Source organism: Prionailurus viverrinus, chromosome F2, assembly GCF_022837055.1.
Source record: "Prionailurus viverrinus isolate Anna chromosome F2, UM_Priviv_1.0, whole genome shotgun sequence".
Lineage (NCBI taxonomy): Eukaryota > Metazoa > Chordata > Mammalia > Carnivora > Felidae > Prionailurus > Prionailurus viverrinus.
Window position 1 is genome coordinate 49333246 of NC_062578.1, and position 22635 is coordinate 49355880.

Here is a 22635-nt window from a genome sequence, read left to right on the forward strand (position 1 = left end):
GAGAGTGCGAGAGCCAGCAGGGGAGGGGAAGAGAGAGAGAGAGAGAGAGAGAGAGAGAGAGAGAGAGAATCTGAAGCAGGATCTGAGCTGTCAGCACAGAGCCTGACGTGGGGCTTGAACCCATGAGCTGTGAGATCATGACCTGAGCTGAAGTCGGACACTCAACCGACTGAGCCACCCAGGCACCCCTCCTAATTGTTTCTTCATACAATCACTAGAATGATCTCCCCCACAATCTAAACCCCTGACCATGGGCTAGAAGATCTGGCCCATGCTAATGTTTTTTGGCCCAGGGACACTGCTAAACACTTTACATGGATTAATCCATTTAATCTAATCAATAATCCTATGAGCTACATACTTTTAATAGCCTCATTTGTAGATGTTGTTGACCCACCAAATTCCTTTTACAGGGTTGGTGCACCCATATCCCAGCTGTTAACAGCTGTCCCCTCCCCTTCACCTTATTTTGGAGGACTGCTCTCGACTGAGGAAAGGGACCTAGCCTCCCCTCTTCTGCCTGATGTAAGAACATAATAGCCCAGGCTCTCACCTCAGGGCAGGACAACCTCTGTGGTCCAACACATAGTGCATTGTCCCATAGGGTCAGGGTGATGATAAACTTCTTCCTCATCTTCTAGAGTCTCTTAAGAGCACTCTCTCAATAAATCACTAGCCCAAGCATCCTATATCCTCCTTATCCACAAAGGAACAAATCAAATCACCATTTTACATATGAGAAAACTTGAGACAGAGAGGTGAACTACTGGCCTCAGGCCAAACTGCAAAGGGGAAAGCTGAAATTTGAAGCCAATCCTGCATTTCTTTTCCACCACACAGTATGGGCCACCCTAACCTCACTCCTTCCCTCTAGCCAAATTAATTCCTGCCTCAGGGCCTTTGTATTTCCTATTTTCTCTGCCTAGAAGACTGTGTTTCCTCTATCTCATAGTGGTTTGCTTTCCTCACTTCTTTCAAAATGTTTCAAACACTACCCTTCAAAAGAGATCTTTCCTTACTCTAACCATCCTAAGATAGCAACACTATTCCCAACTGTTTTAGTTCTATTTATAGCATGAATATATATCTGAAACTGTACTATGCATATATTTGTTTTAATTTAATATCTGAAACTGTACTATGCATATATTTGTTTTCTGTCACTCACACTAAAATGAAAATTCCCTGAGGGCAGGAATGTTGTCTGGGTTATTCCCTGCTGTGTCTTCAGTGCTTGTAACATACCTGGCACAGAGCAAGAACTCAGTTATGATTTGTTGTTGAATGAGTTCTCTTTTCTCAGAACCCTTAGAGGGCCTTGTAGAAATCTTGCCCGTTCATCTAGAGTTGGAGTTATTTAACACTTATTTATTTATTCTGCAAACTTATATGCTCTTAGAAGACAGAAATTATGTTTTATTAATTTGGGGGTACACAAGAAGCATTCAAATAATGGCACTACCTCTAAAATTCCAAACAGCAACTGCAGCCAGTATTTTGTATAGGGACTAACGTCAGGAATTCAGATGAATTATAGTAGTAAACCCAGAAGGATGAAAAATACATCACATTTAATTTATAAAGTATTTCTGTGCATGTTACAAGAGATTATAGTAAATACAATTACTTACTGTTCCATTTTTAGAATACCATTTTCAAAATATAAAAAATAGACCTATCTTCAAAGAACCATTTAAATATGGCTTTGAAAACCACAATGTTTTATTTACAACTAGATGGAAGTGCAACAGCATTCATAGAAGTTTATGATAAATAAAAATATTATTCTGGCATCCTTTGGGGACAGGCTTTTATAGATATTTATAATGACTCATAAAAGTTAAATCAATAATGGCCATTAGTGTAATCTGTATTTAAACCTGAATATGAGCAACTAATCTAGACTAGTCATTTATTTGGGATCTGGACCCATACATCTCATAGTTGAAATAAGAAGTTTAAGTTTCCCATTTCCACACAGTTTCTCAACATACAGATCCCAATCATTCCAGTATGTGTGTGAGGTGATCTATTAGTGATTTATAGCCAATTAGTGACTTATAGCCAAATATTCTAAATAAGGGCAGACACAGCTGCATCTGAGTTCAGATTTTGTTAAGTTTAAGAAACACCAAGTACCAATGTCAAAAAATATAATAACTGGATCCACAATTACATTTTAAACTATGGAAGAGCCCCCAGGGAAAAAATTAATGACAGAATGACAACAAATATATTTCTCAAATGAAGAGAAGTATATACGTCTCAAATCTCCCTAGTTAGCACATTCCAACTGAATTTAAACTAACGCACATTTACGGTGGTGGTGTTTTTTTTCCCCTCACCAAAATTTCTCAATTCAAAAATGGTCTGGATTTAAGCAACAATTTTTCCAGCAAATCCTTAAAGTTTAATTTACTCTTGAAACAACGACAATTCTTTTCAGAAGCCATTTTCTTGCTATTGCACACAGATTGATTTTAAAGCCGATCCAGGCAAATGAGTTCACAAAAAGAAGCACATTCATCTAATCCATTTAGCAAATGCTGTGATCAGCTTCTACTTGAACACTAAAATAGAGAAATTTGTGAAGTTCTCCACTTGACGTCAGTTTTACTGTCATGTTGATGGGAGCCATTTCTGGCAGAGGTAGCCAAGTCCCAAACATATGGGGAAGGCAAAGAGCAAAACAACATTGCAAAGTCTTAGCAGTTCTTTGACTTCTAATGATTATACACCAATTTCCATTATGAACCATGTTGCTGTGCAGCATTCTTCTGAGGTTTATACCTCAAACACAAAGGAGCAACTGCTGCGTTAAGCAGACGAATTGAGATGATCTTCTTCTAGCTTACTTTTTTTTCCTCTCTGAGGTCAAGTAGAAAATGTGAGACATTTTCATATACCACAAAAGTAATACAGCAGGCTGGGGTCACTCTAATCAAATTGGGGGCAATTCCTTTGTAAAATCCACCGATGCCTTCTTTCCTTTAAAAGGAAACATAGATAAATGCTTAATTTCCTACATAGCTGGCCTGAAGACACAAACGCTTAATTGACATATGGCATGGAACCAGCAGTCAAACCTCCCTGTGACTGTAGTCCATGTTTTCAACATCCTGAAGCAAGGTAGTTTATGAGCCATTTTACATTCCTTCCGTGGAGTGACTCGGGAAGAGAGGGTAGGGATACTTCAAAACTGAGAAGTGCTTTAATGATAATCTTTCAAATGTCTCTAAATGTATAAACATGCAAGAGTATTAACTGATCTAATATAGGCATTAACAATCTTACAGCTTAGATAAATGGCAGACAACACTAAATATAGCGCCCACAAAATAAAACTTTATTTCCTTAATGCCTAGAGTAGGAACTTGTCACTTGGGTTCTTGATAAATATTCAGTGAACTAAATTTAAACATTCTAAATATTCTGCTCTGGCCTTTTAAAGAGAAACATGGGGATATCTACCTATAAATGTTTATCTACATGCTGAAGAACAAGAACCTCCTTAATACACAGAGACAAGTATTTGCAAGTTATTGTGCAAGTAGCAGCTTAATTGCATTAAACTTTTTTTATGACTTCCTATATTCATTCATTGCCATTCAAGTATTTTATAACCACTAAATTTTATTAATTTGTACAGATCTCATTTGATTTTTATAGCAACTCTGTCAGCCTAGATATTCTAAATTTACAAATGAAGAAATCAAGCCTCAGAGAGATTAAGTCTGTCTTTCTATATGTAGTAAATGGGAAATGGAAAAGCAGGGGCCACCAGCCGTGTTTTCACCACAGCACGCTGGCCTTTACTATAAAACTAACGGCAACTAGACATTCTGAGATATGCAAGGTACCTCCTAAGAGCCATTCTGATATACCGCATGCTCTCACCTCCATGTCTTTGTGATTACATCCAACACGCCCTTGTAAAACATGTGTTGATCCTGAAGACGAGCTCTCACAACTTGATATGGGTATGTTGCTGCCACGGCAAATATTTTCGATAGTGCTGCAACAGATATATATTCTACTGTGCTCTAAAATGACAACACAAAACATTTGTTTTTCCTTAACACAGGATTTCTTTAAAAATACAGAAATAAAAATTATATAGGAAAACACGTAAATGGATCTTTAAGTGAAAAATATGGTTTCCCCCTCAACACAAGCTCTGTGCAAATAAGGGGTTTTATTATTAACATTTGTGTGTCATTTGCCCATAAAATATTTAACTATAAATTAAATTAGTGGTAGTCATCATCATAGCAACATTACCAAAGTAAACGTGATAAAATTGCATCTATTAAATGCCTACAAAAGTAAATGATATCTTTTTTTTTTAATTTTTTTTTAACGTTTTTCATTTTTCAGAGAGAGAGAGCATTAGCGAGGGAAGGGCAGAGAGAGACAGAGACACAGAATCCAAAGCAGGTTCCGGGCTCTGAGCTGCCAGCACAGAGCCTGACGTGGGGCTCAAACTCACAAACCATGAGATCACGATCTGAACAGAAGTCAGATGATTAACCGACTGAGCCACCCAGACGCCCCAATGATATCCTTTTTTTTAAAGAACCATCTTACCAACTGGGCTTCTGGTAATCTATTGATATGCTGGTTGTATTTCAACTTCAACAATTCATATGCCATAAATTGAAGGGCACCATGTGATGTTCCAAACAGCCCAGGAATAAATCCCTAAAGGGAATGATGAAGGAGTATGAGGCAAGCTGAGGGCAAAGTACAAGTTAGTACCCGTCCCCCCATCCCCCGTTCCAGGTGGGACCTGTGTGATATTCCTTGGACACTCCAGGCTTCCCAAAAACAAGAAAGGACAAACAACAAATGGTTAAACTGGTAAGCATCTCCACCAGTTTACCAGAAAAAGGCAATCCCATCAAAGGCCTAAAGTCCAAGAATCCCTACTGTCTTAATGTTAATGCCTTGCTGGAGGGAAATATAACCTTAGCTAGACAAGTCTTCAACATGTGAAAGTCTCTTTGGAAACTCCCTCTTGACTTTATCTCCCTGAACTCCATAAAATGGTCACCCCCCACAACCCCAATGCAGCTCTTCCTGCCCATGGGTCCTGTCCCCACACTTTAATAAAATCACCTTTTTGCACCAAAGACTTCTTGAAGAATTCTTTCTTGGCCATCAGCTCCGGACCCCATGAACCCCCCCATCACCCCATGACTTCATCAGGGAACAATAAACACACACACACACACACACACACACACAAAAACACACACACAACAACTAAGCACCAAGCAAGTTCCCAAGGGACCACAGTTTCTAGGGAGGGTAGTAAAGAATGAGTGACTGTGATGTGACTTAGTGAATGGTTACTGTCCAAATTTTAGTCAGGCCTTCTCGCACCCACCAGGGTCATGATGACATACCTTACGGTAAGGAGGATAAACAGATGAAAGTACAATTTTCATATTATATAAACCAGAATTTCAGTTTTCATTCAACTGCTTCTTGCCTGAGTCTGGTCCCTTTTCGGGACTGACTACAGGTTTTTCAGAACTCAGACAATAGAGCCAAGGGAAGTTACAGTGTCCGGTTATCCAAAATATATTGATAAGTCATTACCTTATACAATCCTCGCACACCTTCATACTTATATATTTTCAGAAGTGTATCAAACATTCCTTTATATTGTCGTTGTGAGGAGTTAACAACACCATTGTACTGTAACATAAGGCGAGTTTTTGTTACCCATAATGGGTTTGTAATGCAGAGGGTCATGGCTCCTAAAACCAAATTTAAATAAGATTACTCAGCATACAGGTACTTTGCCACTTGTGACAATCCAGATTAATGACAGTCCAGTAATATAAACAATGGGGTTGCCCAGGGGCTGTACCTACAACAGTGAGATCAAGTCTCTGAGGCACAGTCTTAGGGTTAAAGCGTAGCCATAGTTTTGGTGGTCAGAAAAAGTTCCTCAGTTAGTGGGAAGTAGATTAAAAGGGAACTGGAAATGTGAAATGCTTTCCTTTTGAGGTGTTGAGGACAGCAGAGACATCCTGGCTCTTAACCAATACAGCCTGGAGTAGAGAAACAATGAAAGTCCTGGGAAGCAGACTCTGACAGCAGATATAAACATTTAGGAGAAGGATATGGTATGACCCAGATGGGCTGATGATCAGGGGAAAAGGACCAGGAATCCAACACCTCAATAATCTCTGCATGTGCACGCATATCCACCCCAAATTTCCCACAGCCCTCCTCAAATCCATTCAAAGTAGCTACGCATCTCAAAAATTAAAGAACTATAAAATAAATTTTACATTCTTTACAGAAAGTGACAATTTTGTATATGTTAAGTTTTCCATTTGCTGAGTTTCCTCAATAGTCCGTTATTCATCAAACATTTATTAAGTCCCATGGTAATTCAGGTCTGTGCTAGCAGCTAGGTATTCAAAATGAGATTTTTTTCGGACGAGAGCTATCAGTAAATAAGGTGTCAAAGTATGAGTTATAAAGACATGAGTCCTACTTTGCTTCTTTGAAATATTACACATCCATGAGGCAGTTAAACAAGGGTACTAAACTGTCTAATTTAAAAACTGAAATTATACTTTAACTGAAGAAAATATACCAAATTATCTTAAACTATCAGGAAGTCGTAACTTTTCTAAATTTTACTTCCTTTGTGATAACTAAAATTCTTGCAATCTGTCCAGAGTAACCAATAGGAACAGTTGCTTTCTAAGATATTCCATGTGATAACTGATTAGATAGATAAGCATAATTAAACTCTACCGTTCAAAGGGGGGAAAAGGCAAATAAAACAAAAACCAAAAGTGAAAATCAAGTTAGAAGTTAATGTTTTAGGGGCACCTGGGTGCCTCAGTTGGTTAAGAGTCTGACTTTGGCTCAGGTCATGATCTTGCAGTTTGTGGGTGTGAGCCCCACATCGGGCTCTGTACTGACAGCTCGGAGAGTGGAGCCTGCTTCAGATTCTGTGTCTCCCTCTCTCTCTGCCTGTCCTCTGCATGTACTCTCTCTCTCAAAAATAAAAAAGTTGATGTTTTATATTTCACACACTGCCTTACCAGCTTCAGCAGCCGAGACGAGGTATTCTGTTGCCTCTAAACGATCAGCTCTTCCTTCTGTCTTGTATGATTTGATGGCATTGTAACTAAAAGAATTAAACATGAGCAGTTTGATAAATATTTGAATAGGTATCACAAAGCAGTAAAGTCTGTTTGCAAATGTGTGTAATTTAACAGCAGTACCCCAAAAGTAAACGTCCATGCCCAAGGCAAGCACAGTTTCAAGAGTGGATTTGCTGGAAATGGTTTACCGTAAGAGTTTGCCACCCCTTCCTGCAAATGTATATGGGTAGCACTACACAGGCAAAATATTTTCATCACGTACTCATCAATTAAGAAAAACAATAGGAAAACTGGGAGGGGGAAGGCTGTAGCAGTGGTGAGGCAATTGGGCACACAAGACAAAACGATATGTTCAGGGACTATGGAGCAGACTACAAGGACCATAAGCAGAACACCAGTAATCATAATAAAGACAACACAGACGGTGTCATAAGAGATTGAGAAACTACGACTGAGATCACAGAAGGCTTGTGTGGGAGCTGGCACTGGCCGGGCATGGAGATGGGTAGTTTCAACAGGGAAACAGATGAACATGAGCAAAGGTTATAATAAGGGTGGAGGGAGAAGATGGAAAATTGAATCACACCTGAGTGGCACACTGACATTTGGGCTTTACTTGGCAGAAAATCGAGAGGCCACCCAATGTTTCTCAGCAGAGAAGTCGAATCAGCCTATTCTCTCTAGCTCCAATTTCCATTTTCCTCTGGGAAGAAGACTTCAGCTACAAAAAGCCTTCCAAACTCCACCAATACCATTCTGACATGAAACAAGCATACTTTTATAAGAAATTCTCATTACACACACCTTACGTTCATAGGGCTTGTCCTTAGAAACTCTCTTTAGAGAGCCTACACAACTCCAAATTCATAAAAGAAGAAATTTTATATGTATAGTTTCACATCTAGGTTTGTCTTAGAACTGAAGAAAAATATTTTTAACCATACGAAGGTTAAATTTTACTTTGCATTCACTTAAAAATGTCTTCAGGTTGTGGTTTGCATACTGCCATAAAATTATTGGAGGGAAAGTAGAATATGTAACACAAAAGAGAAAAAGGCCGATAGACCAGGTATTGATGTTCTCTTAAAAATGCCATGTATTAAAACAAAGAAAAGCCTCTCCATTCCTGGATTCAGTTTCAAATTATTAGAGGCATCTGTGGAATGCCCACACTCGGGCACACTCACTAAGCTCAATGGACCTGTCACGGGTGCTTTCAGTGGCTTCTGCAATGGACATGAGGATGGTGAGGAGACCTGACAGGTGAGGGAGGAAGGAAATGATGGAGGAGGGAAGATGATGGTGCAGGTCAAGTTAAGAGGCAAGACGGGATGTGCCTCAAACTCTTTTAGCCAGGCACTGGCTTTTTACTTTCTGTTCCCAAGAGGCAGCTCCCTTGGTATGTGTTCTTATGGGGACCCCAAGGCCTGTCCTCCTCGGCTTTCTTACTTCATCAGGAATCCGAAGTATTTTGGTAAGGCATCTTCCTGAACTCAACTCACAGAAGTGGCTTCTGTAGGTAAGAGCATTTCTCCATCTCACCCTTTCACCTTCTTCCTATTAAGAACTTCCTTCCAGACCAAATGCCTCTGATAATAGCTGACAGAGAATGAAATAAACATTGTGCTCTTTCTGACCCTTCCCATTCAAAGAAACTGATTAAAGGACTCATCTTGCTTCATCAACTGAAATGTAAAATCACTAAAAACAAAGTTTCTTTTTAATACTGTAAAATCTCCCAGATCTACTCACAAGAAAAAGTAGAGTCCCCAGGATAAACCTGCACCCCACACATTTGGGGTTACTCCTTGGTAAAGTCCCCGTAGTCCATCAAGTTTCCAAATGGTAGTCAAGCAATGCACAATTCCTTTATATTTTGGTCTCAGTTCCAATCCATCACTCACTGCAGTAAAGGCACAAAATTAGGTGAGAGGAAAGTTCTAACCCCAAATCACATATAAACATAGACATCACACAGTCATATTAAGGAGGTAAATTCAGAAGAAAACTCTTTTTAACGTTTATTTATTTATTTAGAGAGAGGGGGCAGGAGAGAATCCCAAGCAGGCTCTGCGTTCTCAGCGCAGAGCCCCATGAGGGGCTCGACCTCCCGAACTGTGAGATCATGACCTAAGACAAAATCAAGAGTCAAATTCAAGACGCATAACCAACTGAGCCACCCAGGCACCCCTGGCCTGAACTTCTCTACTGACAGTCACGGCTCCTCTCAAGGTGGCCCTCCCTCAATGACTTTCTCCCTTTGACCTTTGACCCTTCAGGTGGCAACAGCCCAAGCTCTTTCTAGCTCCAGAATATTGCAGTATTCCCAGTGGTTCTTCTATAATCTCATATCTTTGTAAATAGTCTTTTCAAGCACCCCCCATGCCCCAGAATTATCTTATTTTGAATGTGCCTTCTGTTTCCTACACAGAAATGGAATGAAAGAGAATGTCAAATTCATAATCTAGATAATATTTTTATAAAACTGGTATTTTACTATATATAGTTTTGCATACTGCTTTTTTCTTCACTCAAGAGTATATTGTGAGAGTTCCTGTTATTAAATAGGCCTCCAAAAGATTTTTATTTATTTATTTATTTTTAATAAAAAAAAAAAATTTTTTTTTTCAACGTTTATTTATTTTTGGGACAGAGAGAGACAGAGCATGAACGGGGGAGGGGCAGAGAGAGAGGGAGACACAGAATCGGAAACAGGCTCCAGGCTCTGAGCCATCAGCCCAGAGTCTGACGCGGGGCTTGAACTCACGGACCGCGAGATCATGACCTGGCTGAAGTTGGACGCTTAACCGACTGCGCCACCCAGGCGCCCCTACAAAAGATTTTTAAAAATGATATGATGGTTTTCCCTCTCATAGATACCCTATCATTTGGTTAATCATTCCCCTAGTTGACCTGAAAGTTGTTCTCACTTTTTTTTACTATTAAGAGGTCTCTAGTGAATATGTTGTATAACATTTCATACAAATTGCTATATCCTTAGAATTAACTATTAGAATGGACATTAATATGGGTCAAAGGTTATACATACATACTGAAACTGCCCTCTAGAAAGCTTATACAAATAACAGTCCTCTAGCCATGTAAAAGTATGCCCAGTTCACTGTCCCCTTTGCTGCTACTTCATTGTGCATAATGGAGTCTGGCTGAGAATCACTGTTTACCATTAGCAGGGAAAGGGAGAAAAGCCAATTTCTTTCATCATTAACCTGATAATGTTACACCATGAAATGAGATTAAAGTACATGAGGCTTTGTCAGGAGACCTAGGTTTGAGATCTAACTTCCCTAATTAGCTACATGATTTTAATCTTTCTGAGTTATAGCATCCTCATTAAAAAAAAAAAAAATGGGGATAAATATCCCCTAACTCACAGGTTGTTGGGAAGTTTATACAAATTTAAAAGCAAGTAACAGAGGGACTAGCTCTCAGGAAATGTTTGGCTGTGTATTTCATAATCTTTCTGATGCTTCCCTTGAATTTCACTTCTTTTAGTCTTCTGATAATTGTTTTCCCTAAGTACCTTTCCATTTCCTTTAAATAATAAAGTCACAACATAATTTCTCTCTTGAGGTAAAAAACAAAACCATAAAAAAACCATCTTTGCCTTTTCATAGGTATGAACCACTGATTTCTTCATTGTTTTGACAAGTCACTTGATTTGTAAGATTTTTTAGTCTCAGTAATAGGCAACACTATTCTGTACCTTATACTTACCCCGATACTATAATCTTATCTACTCTAGTTAGGGACAAATCTTTAAACATGAAAAACATTCATTTGTACGCATATTATTTTATTAAAAAAAACTATTTATTGACTCCTTATATTGCCAGGCAAAGGGGCAATATAAACTTAAGTAGGACACAAATCCTGACCCTGAGGTCAGATACAGTCTTCAAGACAAAACAGAGCAGCAACAGCACGGCAAAGTTATGAGCACTATGGTAAATGAAGTGCTACAGGATTACAGAAGAAACACAAATAAATGTTCTGTACAGAAGGAACCGGGGACACGCAGTCGAGTGACGGGGAAAATGAGAGAGAAGACGTTAGCATAGAGCCTTGAAGATTGATGAGAAACTTGTCTTTGGGGAAAGGAGAGAAAGGTTTATCTCTAGACAAGAGCACGAGCTGGTGTAAATCCAAGGAAGCACCACAGTGCCTGGCACCGTTCGGGAGAACATTAGGGACTTGGTATAGCTACAGTATACAGCTGGTGGAGAGAAGGGATGGTAGGAAATTTGGCTGGAAAGTAGGGCAAGAACCTGTTACAGTCTGAACTGTGTCCCTCCCAATCCACTGAAATCTGATTTGGGTCTCCACCCCACTATTGCAAGTGCCCCAAAGACCCCAAAGAGCACTTTGGGAGTCCTCTCTTTCTCACCAACCATTTAGTAGCACCTACGACTGTCTACCTCCTAAACATACTTTTGTCGGCTACTCTTACACCACACTCTCCTGATTTTCTTCTCTTTTTTCTCGGGCCACCAAATTTCCTTTGCAGCCCCCTTCCACTGCAACACTTAACACTGTGACCCTGAGTCAGTTACTTGATTCCTCTGTGGCTGAGTTAGCTCATCCACAAAATGGGAAAAATAACAGAACCTAACTCTAAAAATTACAATGGGTTAATAAATATAAAGCCGTTAAAATCATGCCTAGCAAACATTCAGTAAGTATTAGTTTAAAGCCACTGGGTCTTGCAATACTATATATACATAGGCAAATCAACTATTTGGATTCATCTTCCTAAATTTTCCTTTTCTATCACCACTTCACACTTTATGTGTGACAAAGTCCTTTGACTCCTAGATCTTTAATTTTGTCTTCCCATCTAATCTCAATTATCTTACCTGTCAATCTTGGCCACACTGGTCTCCTAAGACTTTCCCCGAAATGGGAAGGTTACCGATCTTTTCAGACACCATGAATCCCCTTTCTTCATGCACAATCTTCTTTACAGCACAATCTTAAACTCACCAAGCCAACACTATTCCTCCATGATCATTTCAACTGTCACCTCTTCTCCTAGACAAAACCCTAGAGACACCGAGTCATACAAGCCTACGGCCATGTCCAAAATTCTTCTCTTCATGTTCAAGCCACTGTCTACTTGGAATTCTTAGAAGTAGAATGGTGAATGGTTAAGAGTCAAAGGGTTCTAGAATTAGACTGCCTGGGCTCAAATCCCACAGCTACCATTATAAACTTGTGACTTCAGCAAGTTAGTCAACTTCTATTATTTTCATTTGTATAATAGGGATAATAAATTCACAGGGTTGTTCAGAGTAGTAAATCAGAGAATTTACTAAAAACTTTAAGTTCATTGCCTTGCTCTTCGTAAATGCTCAATGAATGGTGCTTGTTATAATTTTTATTTGTGCACACTTCACAAACTCCATGGAAGTTACATGCCTTTCTGGGTTTTCTTCTAGGGAGTATACTCCATAATTTTCACTGACTCTCCTTCATAGAATGGCTTGTCTTCTTTCCAGCTATCAAATTATCAGTCTTTCTACATGGAACTTCAAGATCTAATGGGACCCATACAGATGGCCATCAGCAATCTATAATTTTCTTGACAGTCTACTCATATTTGGATTTATTCCATTTTGCTCTTGATTTCATGTTGTCTAGAATTATCTTTTATGTGACTACTAAGACTCAAGCCTATAATTTACACTGTAAGTTCCCTGAGGACAAGAACTTTAAGTACTTTGTATTCCATACAGCGGTCGACAAATATTAAGAGAACAATACGTATTATTGTTCTGACTCTTGAAGATGAACCACTTCTGCAGCCCTAATTCTCAAGGCAGAACTTGTAGCAGTAAGAAAACCAAACGTCAGAAAACAGTTTCCCAGTAGTTATCAAGACCTTCTCTGAAACTATCTCCTCCAGAATTTGCTGTTGAGTGTAACTTCTAAAGTACTTTGCAAAAACTCAGATTCACTTAACTCAATGCACTTAATTCAAGAAACGTAAATTTAAAACACAGTATTTGGATTCGGGCTAACTATTCCTTCATAGGATCTTGTACCACACTATAAAACACCAAAAACCTTCAAGAGAATCCTATCCCAAACCTATTCCTAAGCACCTGCTGAAGATTATGCCCTACTCTAAGCAACGGTTCCGCAACTGCCAAACACGTGGCAACCTTAAGATTTCAAAGTACCTCCAAGGGTGAATGATTTGCACGTGTGAGGGCTAAGCCCTAAAACGTGACAATCTTTTTCTTATTTTACAAATCAGGCGTTGAGTCCCGCATCGTACCCAATATGAACTTGTCTCAGGCTTTTCTACCCCTGCTCTCCATCCCTTAGATTCGGGGAGCGGGACGACGGCGGCCCGATCCCTTTCCCACGCTCCCCTTCCTCAAACCTAGTTCCAGGTGAGCCAGGACAGCATTTTCTTTAACGCTCGCCTGGTAGTATGAAGGAGGCAGGGGAGAGCAAGGCTTCCTTTTGCGTTTTTATCACCCAGTTCGGGATACCAGCAAGGATAAGGAGCCCGGGGTCTGAGTGGCCTCTTACCGGCGAAGCGGATCTTCACGAGGTCGAGCGGGTGCAGCGCGAGGTTGGACAGAACCCCGCCGCTCACGCCCGCTACCAGATTCTCGTACCGGACGTGGCGGAATATCGTGCTCCACACCGACGACCCTGATCCCGACTGGCCCTGACCCGTCATAGTCCCAGGGCTCGCTGATACCACGCCCAGGGCCGCGGAGGTGGGCCGGGATGCAGTGACCGCCACCTTGGCGACGGTCGCCCCTTAGGAGCAGAAACCTCAGGGGGAGGCCAGCCCACTTCCGGGACGGGCGCAAGTACGTGGTAACTAAGCGGAGAGACCCCAACGCAGAGCTAGCGTGAGAGGGGCAGGGCAGCACGTCACGCCAGCGGAGAGAGCGAAGGAGGCGGGGCGCCGTCCTCCGCCAAGTCCCCGCCCCGCCCCCATCCGCTGCCGTTTCTGGCCGAGGGACGCGGACGCGAGAGTACGGCAGAGAAACCGCCTCGGACCAACCTTTGTCAGCAAAACTACGGCGCGCCGCAGGGTGCTGCGGAGGGGGCTGGCTTCCATTCCGTGGAAGTCACATGACAGGAAGTAGTCTAGAAGAAGCGGAAGTAGCATGTGCCGGAGGAGGCGGGGGTAACCCAAACTTGGAGGAAAGACTCGGAGTCGCGCACACCGAGCCGCCAAAATGAAGGTGAAGATGCTGAGCCGGAACCCGGACAACTATGTCCGCGAAACCAAGCTGGACTTACAAAGAGGTGAGACAAGTTAGGGAGTCACCAGCCTTCAGTCTGGACTCGGCTCCCACCGAGTAAAGCTGGGTGAAGACTGACGCTCCAGTCTCTTTCTTTCCCTGTTCCCTTTTGCCAAGGCAAACTTAGTGCACATAAGGGCGTTGCGGGACTGAGTAGCAGATAATTTCTCCTCAAGGCTCTTTTTGAAGAACTTTTTCTAGTGGTACGTGGGAAAGTTGGTTATGTCTGGAATACTTCCGCCTTCCCCCTTCCAGCGGCCGCTCTCCGATGTTTCTGGCTCCAGTTGTTGAGAAGTGGAACTTGACAGCCAAACTCGTAGATTCAAGGGTTTGATAGGCTTCTTTAAATCTCTTTCGTCAAAATTACATACTTCTAAGTGTGGAAGAGACAAAGGTGAAACTTGAAGCCATCAAGTTTTCTTAATGCTTGTGAAGAAGTTTGATGCGTGAATGGCTAAAATGAAATTAATAAGGCTTCTTTATTGATCTTATTTACTGGTCTGTTCCCCCATTAACATTCTGAATTATAGCGGATCGTATCTAAATGACAAGGGACCAACCATGTGTACAGAGAATACCAGGTGCAAAGGCCTTCAGGCGGGAATAAAGGTAAAGCATACGAGAAGGGCCGTGTCATCAGTTTGAGTAAGGGGGATAAACCATAGAAGATGAGGCTGGGACGATACTTTGTTATTTTGATTGAATAGTAGAGATTATCCAACATATATATGAATAATGCTGAGAGGGGAATATGTGGTCTCTTCTCACAAGATGTTTATGGGTTAAGTATCAAGGTAGTAATATTTCTAAAATGCAAATTCGGTTATGTCACCTGGACAAGACATCATCCCTATTCCTTGAATGTCTGGTTCCATCTTCCTTTCACTAGTCACTACTTTTCTTGCAAGTAGCTTACATTTACTCTTGCAGATCTGAGTGCATTTCCGACATTTCTCTTTCAGGCTTCCTGTGGCACACACGCTTTCACAGTCTACACTAGCTCCTTTCTCTGAACAACAGTCTTTCCGTATTTATCTCCCGTGGTAGCCCCTTCCATTTAAAGCACCCTTCTTCTGTCCTTTTTATCACATATTTTCGTGCTGACATCAGAGTGTGTACGTATCACATTGTCTCATGATGATTATTTTGGTTATCTTTTTCATCACACTGAGTTTGCATAGAAGGGAAGAATCCGATTTGTTTCTATGCCCACTGTGCTTAGACAGCACCTGGCACATAGTGGTTGCTTTGTAAGTTTATAAATGGAGGAATGAGTAAGTGATTGGCTGGTCATAGACTCTCCACATGAGGAGATTTTTAGTCATCTGATGTTATTAAGGGTTTTACTTTCTATAGTATCTTCTTATTTCTTTATAGTTTCTGATGGAAGTTTTAATAGCAAAATGGAAAAATAGAAGTATTGGAGCTTTGTGATACATAAATCAAGGAAAACGTTTGTTACCTTTTTTTTATTCTTTCATTCTTATTTAGGTGTTATTTCCTTGTAAATTTTGACTGAATGTTAGATATAGTACCATTAACAGGGAGTCAGAAAAAAATGACAAGGTGAAGTTGTGGGGTAAGAAGATGCATTTACTTTTTTTATTTTTTATTATTTTTTTAATGTTTATTATTGAGAGACAGAGCATGAGCATGGGAGGGGCAGAGAGAGAGGGAGGCACAGAATCTGAAGCAGGCTCTAGGCTCTGAGCTGTCAGCGCAGAGCCCGACGCGGGAATCGAACTCACAAACCGTGAGATCATGACCTGAGCCAAAGCCGGATGCTTAACCCACTGAGCCACCCAGGTGCCCCAAAGATGCACTTACTTTTAAACATTAAGCGTTTTTTAGACATGTGGGCTTAGAATTATTTCCTAAGCACAATTATTAACTGAGAACCTGTTTGGCAGCATAGCATAATAGTTAAGAACACCAATTCTGAAATCAGCCTGCTTTGGTTTGAATCCTGGCTTCATCATTTCATAGGCAAGTTACTTCTCTATGCCTCAATTTCCCCATCAGTAAAATAAGAAATAGTAATAGGACTTAACCCATAGGGTCTGGATATTAAGTGAGTTAATATACAGTATTTGGAACGATGCCTTGTACATTGTAAACTGTTTTTTAAGTAAACACACGTGGGAAGTGTTCAGTAAATAGTAACTACAATCATAATCATAACACTGTGTGCCTATCAGAGTGATTAGCACTGGAGATGAGTTGTGTTTCCTGCCTCAAAAGGAACGTAGAGTTCAGTTGGGCAAACATTTATCATGCGTTTGTTTTGTGCCAGGCACTGTGCAACACATAAGGAGTAAAGTGAGGAATGTAGTGGAATCCCTGTCCATGAAAGGTTTACAGCGCAGTTAAAGAATGTGGTAAGACTTGTAAAAGGAAAAGCTGAGGGTATCTATAGGGTCTAATTATTCTGCAAGATGTATGCCTTCCATGTTTTTCTGAAAGGTTTTTTTACTGAAAGGTTTCTGAGTGAAAGGTCATCTATTTTTGTATTTTTCACAGTGCTAGGTATAGAACAGTGTTCCTAACAAAGGCTTAGTGGATAGCAAATTGAATGATTACCTGAGGAAGGCCATAGGAAATATTAAAAGTGAACTGTTTTATTAAGAGGAGTCATTTTTATTTCAGTTCCAAGAAACTATGATCCTACCTTACATCCTTTTGAAGTCCCGCGAGAGTATGTAAGAGCTTTAAATGCTACCAAATTGGAACGGGTATTTGCAAAACCATTCCTTGCTTCCCTGGATGGTCACCGAGATGGAGTCAATTGCTTGGCAAAGCACCCAAAGAGCCTGGCTACTGTCCTTTCTGGGGCATGTGATGGAGAGGCAAGTGTCATTTCAAACACTGATATTTTAAATTAAAAATAGTTATGTTACAGATGTTCTTCAGTTTCGTGTTATGGTGGATTTTAATTGGTTCGATTTCATTTTTTTGTCCTATTTTCTGTTAATTCTCAAGAATGAATTGTGTTTGAATTACTACAGTGGTTTCTCATCTACACCTCAGAAATTAGAAATGTAGCAGCTGAATGCTCAGTTTGACAGTAAACAATAAAGCATGTTTACAGTAGTAAACGTTTTGTGAGGGTTGTTTTTTTTTTTCTCACAGAGGATGTTATTAATGATTCAACACTTATTTCCACTTTGGCAAGAAGAGAAAGCTTTGAAACACTTTAAATTAGAATCAACAAGAGTACTTAACAGATTGAATTTTCTGCTTGTTGATATACTTATCCATATGCACTGCAGTATTTTAAACTGGAGGATTTTGTTTTTAGCAGTCTGGTGGAGTGAGTCATAGCTTTTTCAGTGTTGAATTTATTTTTCTTGGAATGTAGTATGCCTCTGCCTGAACATTTTATGTTTATAGTTCACGGAAATTTCCTGGTATGCTCTATCATAGGTTAGAATTTGGAACTTGACTAAACGAAAATGTATCCGTACGATACAAGCCCATGAGGGTTTTGTACGAGGAATATGTACTCGCTTTTGTGGGACTTCTTTCTTTACTGTAAGTATGATGCAATTAAGTCATTAACTCTTTTCAACACGTATAAGACTGATTTAATGTTTTCTGAGTTCCTTTATTCCATGAGGCGTTTGAAGTTTCACAACCCAAAATAAATTTTAAAACTTTGAAAAGTCCTCTTTTCTTTATGTAAACTCTAGTCTTCTCCAAAGTTTTTTATTTTTTTAATAAATGATTATTTAACATGTTATTTAACTAACATTCCATAGAACATTGAGAAGTGGGATTAATGTAAGGTGAGGCTAAAAATATAGTTCGGTTTTCTCTCGAAGATTTTTAGGGTTGGGAATCAGTAATTTCTATTTTGTCAGATAGTAAATTATTGAAGGATTTGTGTGTGTGGTTAAGATACACATGAGGTACAGTTTATATTCTAACCATTTTTAAGTGTACGTTTCAGTGGCATTAAGTACATTCACATTATTAAGCAACCCTCACCACTTTTTCATCTTCCCGAAACTGAAACTCTGTACTTACGAAGCAATAACTCCTTATTCCCCTCTGCCTCCAGCCTTTGGTAACCACTATCATACTTTCTGTCTCTATGACTATTCTAAGTACCTCACATAAGTGGAATTAAATAATAGCTGCCCTTTTGTGTCTGGCTTATTTCACTTACCATAATGTCTTCATCCATGTTGTAGCAGGTATCAGAATTTCTTTCTTTTTTAAGATGGAATAACATTCTGTTATACATATATACCACATTTTGTTTATCCATCTATCAGTGGACATTTAGGTTGTCTCCACCTTTTGGCTTTTATGAATAATGATACTATAAACATTGGCCTACAAATATCTGCTCAATTTCACTGAAAGTGTTATAATAGGAATGACAGAATCTAAGCTGTGCTTTGAGATAATTAATTTGACAGCAGTAAGTGATCAGTTTACAGGCTGTCTTAATAATTTGAGTAAGCAGTAAGGAATCCGTGCTGGGGAGGGAAAATCATAGAAAGTAGTTGTTAGGTTTAGAAACATTTTGGAGGTTTGACAGACTTGACAACTGAGGGGTGCTTAGGAAGATTGCTCTTCCTTCCAGAAATGGAGAAGTCAGGAGTGTCAGAAACTTTAGAGGAGGAGAGTGGGAATGGGAAGGATATGGTATGATGGATGAACTGGACTTCAATGGCCTATTTGAGTGAAGAGGTCTGTCAGACCCTTCTAGATAAAGGTCTGGAGTTCAGGAGGGAAGTCAGAACTAAACTTGGTCTCATCAAAAAGGAATAATGATTGAGGCCATGGAATGGTATTATTAGGGAAAAGTGGCAGGGAAAATACAGACATACAGAAATGTCAGAGAAATAACCTTGGGGAAAGCCTGCCTCTAGGAAGTGGGAGAACTCTGGGAGTAGCCAGAAAGCTAGAAGAGCCTGGAAATGAGCTTAATGTCCCAGGAGGAAAGGGTCGTTGGTTGTGTGAACTACTACAAAGAATGATGAGGATGAAGACAAAGAAATATTTTAGAAACATGAACCTATAAAAAATAGAAAGTTAAAGGTCCCGTAATTCTAATCTTTCAGTTTTCACACTGTCGGCAATTTGGTGTCTATGCTTTCAGAAGTTCTGACATGTGGGGGCGCCTGGGTGGCGCAGTCGGTTAAGCGTCCGACTTCAGCCAGGTCACGATCTCGCGGTCTGGGAGTTCGAGCCCCGTGTCAGGCTCTGGGCTGATGGCTCAGAGCCTGGAGCCTGTTTCCGATTCTGTGTCTCCCTCTCTCTCTGCCCCTCCCCCGTTCATGCTCTGTCTCTCTCTGTCCCAAAAATAAATAAACGCTTGAAAAAAAAAAAATTAAAAAAAAAAAAAATAAAAAAGAAGTTCTGACATGTGTATATGTATATGTATGGCACTTGATGTATACATACACACTAACCAGCCCTGTAAATCTTGAGTAGCATGCTGGGTGCCAGGGCCAGATGGAAAGGAGTAGTGAAGGGAAGAGATGACTTCTGGGAAAGCTTTAAATATTTGAAAGTGTTGTGTGAAAGAAGAAGTGGACTTTTTGTTGTTCTATGTAGCAGCGTTAAGAATAGGTGTTAATGTTAAAAGTTTTGGTTTTGGTGTAGGGAGAAACTTACTTGCTGTCAAAAACCAAAATAAGCTACTTCGCAGGAAATTCAGGTGCTTTTCACTAAAGGGCTTTACACAAGCTTTATGACCCTGTATACCATATGTTGTAGAAGGAATTGTATGGGAAGTTGGAGCAAACTGACCACAGCTAGCATCCAGTTAGTTATTCTTCTGAATATATCGATTAGTTTAATATCCCAGAGGATTTACTGGCTGGGTTTTTTTTGTGTGTGGTTTTTTTTTTTTTTTTTTGAGTGCCTAAAATGAGTAAAGGGTGAAAGATGTTTCATATTCATTATTTACTCCCTTTCTTCAGATATCTTAAAGTAACGTTTGCTTAGGGATAAGACCTGTGAAAACTGCTTGCTGGCAGAATTTCAGCACTTAGTGTTTCAAAAAATGTTTAATCTACAGTGTTGCAAAAGGTAAATCTTTATTACCTAAATTTCATAATATCTACTATACCCCAATTTGTAGCACCAATAGGTCTTTCTTTAGCTTACTCAGCCTTCAGATAAGATATTCTGGCCAGGCACATATTGTTTGGCTCCTCATTTCTACAAAATGTTATTAAACCTTTCTCAGGATTGATGATTTGCTAAGACTTGTACTCAATAGATTGTATAGAGTAGCTTAGTCAATTACAAGGAAGTTCGGTCTTGAGCTTGTGGGCGCTGTGAGAAGCTTGGTTGAAAGAAACAGTTTTTAGAGTGGGAATTCTCAATAAATAGTTTATCTTGTCTTCCATAAATACTAATATTCCATTGGGTCAAGCCAGATTGGCCAAGACCTCGGTGCCTAAATTACATCTTACTAGCTCGTGGTTGAATTGGCTTTCCAGAATTAAGGTTTTGGTCTGATGCCAGTAGCTCAGATTCAGGTTTCTAAATAAGATACTGCCTTATTAAATACTTTTTTCTATTATAAGGATGTTAAGGATTCTGTTAGCATCCTCAACAAAAGAAATTCCTGTCTGACCTTAGTACCAAAACTTCTCTCCTAATTACCCTTCTATTCTGATAGCATGGGCACTATGAATTGTTTTGCAGGAAGGGTTTCCCTTTTGAATTTGCTGTAAGAGCTAAATTTATACTCTCTCATACATAAATACATATTTTTGTTAATATTTTTATTTAAGAAGTAGATGTAGATTGCATATAACATAAACGTAAAAAATGAGAAAGTTAACATATCCTGTATTTCTGATTTTCGGGAAACCTAGTAGTTTGGTGTATATATACAATTGTTTATACCCTACGTATGATTATTTTATGTTTCTAATCCCAAATTAAGTTATATTGTGCATTCTGTTTTGCAGCTTAGTTTTTACTTAATATCTTGAATATATCTACCACATACCCAAGTCTAAGTTACCATTGTTACCTTGCTGTGATTGGGCTAAGACACCAATGTCCTACTCCTCATGGCTTTTTCACCATCTGCATAACTGTCAGTTCAGTTAAAAGGCAAATGATGTCTTTACAATATCATGAAAATAGTTTTGACCTTGTGGACCCCTGAAAAATTCTCAAGCTCCTTCAGAGGTCTGCATTTCATGGCTTGAAAACCAGTGAGTTGATGGTTTGTCGAATCTTATGTCATGCAAAGAAGTGCTTTACCCATGCCAAGGTTAAAAAAAATGACTTCTGTTTAGTATCTTTATATTTTGTATTTAATTTTTTACATTTAAAATTATGTGGAATTTTATTTTTATTTCTTTAAGTCTTTTTAAAACTTTTTTAAAAATGGTTTTAGAGAGAGAGAGCGCACACGCACACTCGTGAGCGTGAACAAGCAGGGGAGGGGCAGAGAGAGAGGGAGAGAGAGAATCCCAAGCGCTGTCAGCACAGAACCTGATGCAGGGTCGAACTCATGAACCGTGAGATCATGACCTGAATGGAAACCATGAATCAGAAACTTAACCAACTGAGCCACCCAGGCACCCCTGGAATTTTATGTTTATGTCACGTATCAGATTGGTTCAAACTTTTTAATGAGTAACATGATATCAAGATACCATTTTATTATAATTCATTTTTCTTCCTAATTTGAAATGCCATCTTTTTTACAGTATGCTTTTTTTTTTTCTTTTGCCAAACTTATGACCTTTGTTCATGCTCTCCTTTTGCTCTGCTCACACTGTCTTATTTTAATTTTATGTACTGTATGTATTTGTCACAAATCTTTACTATAACATTTTGGGATATTAATGTATCAGTAAATACAATACTGGAAGTATATGGGATGTGTATTTTTTAAAATAGAGATGTTTATCATTTGATGTATATGTTAGCATGTTTACAGTTTATAACAGTTGTCCATTATCATCTTAATAATAAATGTTTCTAGGTTGGTGATGACAAAACTGTGAAGCAGTGGAAAATGGATGGACCAGGCTATGGAGAAGAGGAGGAACCGTTGCATACAATATTAGGAAAGGTACAAAAAAAAATTGACTTACATTTGCTTATTAAAATCCTTCTGTTTTACTAAAATTATTTCAGAATTTTAATTTAAAAAAAAAGATGTAAATGAGACTTGAGCCTGCAATAATTGACCTTTTTTAAGCAATATTGAATGCAGTTTAAGG

General features: G+C 39.4%; 2 protein-coding genes across 2 annotated transcripts in view; one reads left to right on the forward strand and one right to left on the reverse strand.

Annotated features, from left to right (window-relative positions):
* Positions 1 to 2115: 2115 nt before the first annotated feature.
* SLC25A32 (solute carrier family 25 member 32) lies at positions 2116 to 13998 on the reverse strand. Its single transcript, XM_047842289.1, has 7 exons — positions 13695 to 13998; positions 8889 to 9039; positions 7074 to 7159; positions 5605 to 5765; positions 4588 to 4701; positions 3898 to 4043; positions 2116 to 2988 (listed from the first exon to the last, which is right to left on the reverse strand). The coding sequence occupies exons 1-7, from the start codon at positions 13846 to 13848 to the stop codon at positions 2847 to 2849; spliced, it is 954 nt and encodes a 317-aa protein (XP_047698245.1). The 5' UTR covers positions 13849 to 13998; the 3' UTR covers positions 2116 to 2846.
* Positions 13999 to 14147: 149 nt separating this feature from the next.
* Positions 14148 to 22635, forward strand: part of DCAF13 (DDB1 and CUL4 associated factor 13) — a 28040-nt gene continuing 19552 nt past the window's right edge. The window contains exons 1-4 of the mRNA XM_047842288.1: positions 14148 to 14429; positions 17072 to 17271; positions 17849 to 17956; positions 22395 to 22484. Of these exons, the coding sequence (XP_047698244.1) occupies positions 14360 to 14429; positions 17072 to 17271; positions 17849 to 17956; positions 22395 to 22484 (468 nt within the window). The 5' untranslated portion in view covers positions 14148 to 14359. The remainder of the gene's footprint in view (positions 14430 to 17071; positions 17272 to 17848; positions 17957 to 22394; positions 22485 to 22635) is intronic.

Excerpts from the sequence above, each read along its gene's own strand:
- SLC25A32 (XM_047842289.1), bottom strand. The coding sequence starts at position 13,848 with ATGACGGGTCAGGGCCAGTCGGGATCAGGGTCGTCGGTGTGGAGCACG. Across the intron at positions 9,040-13,694 it reads CGTGAAGATCCGCTTCGCCG|TGAGTGATGGATTGGAACTG; the intron begins GTAAGAGGCCAC and ends CCTTTACTGCAG. Across the intron at positions 4,702-5,604 it reads GTGTGCGAGGATTGTATAAG|GGATTTATTCCTGGGCTGTT; the intron begins GTAATGACTTAT and ends CATTCCCTTTAG.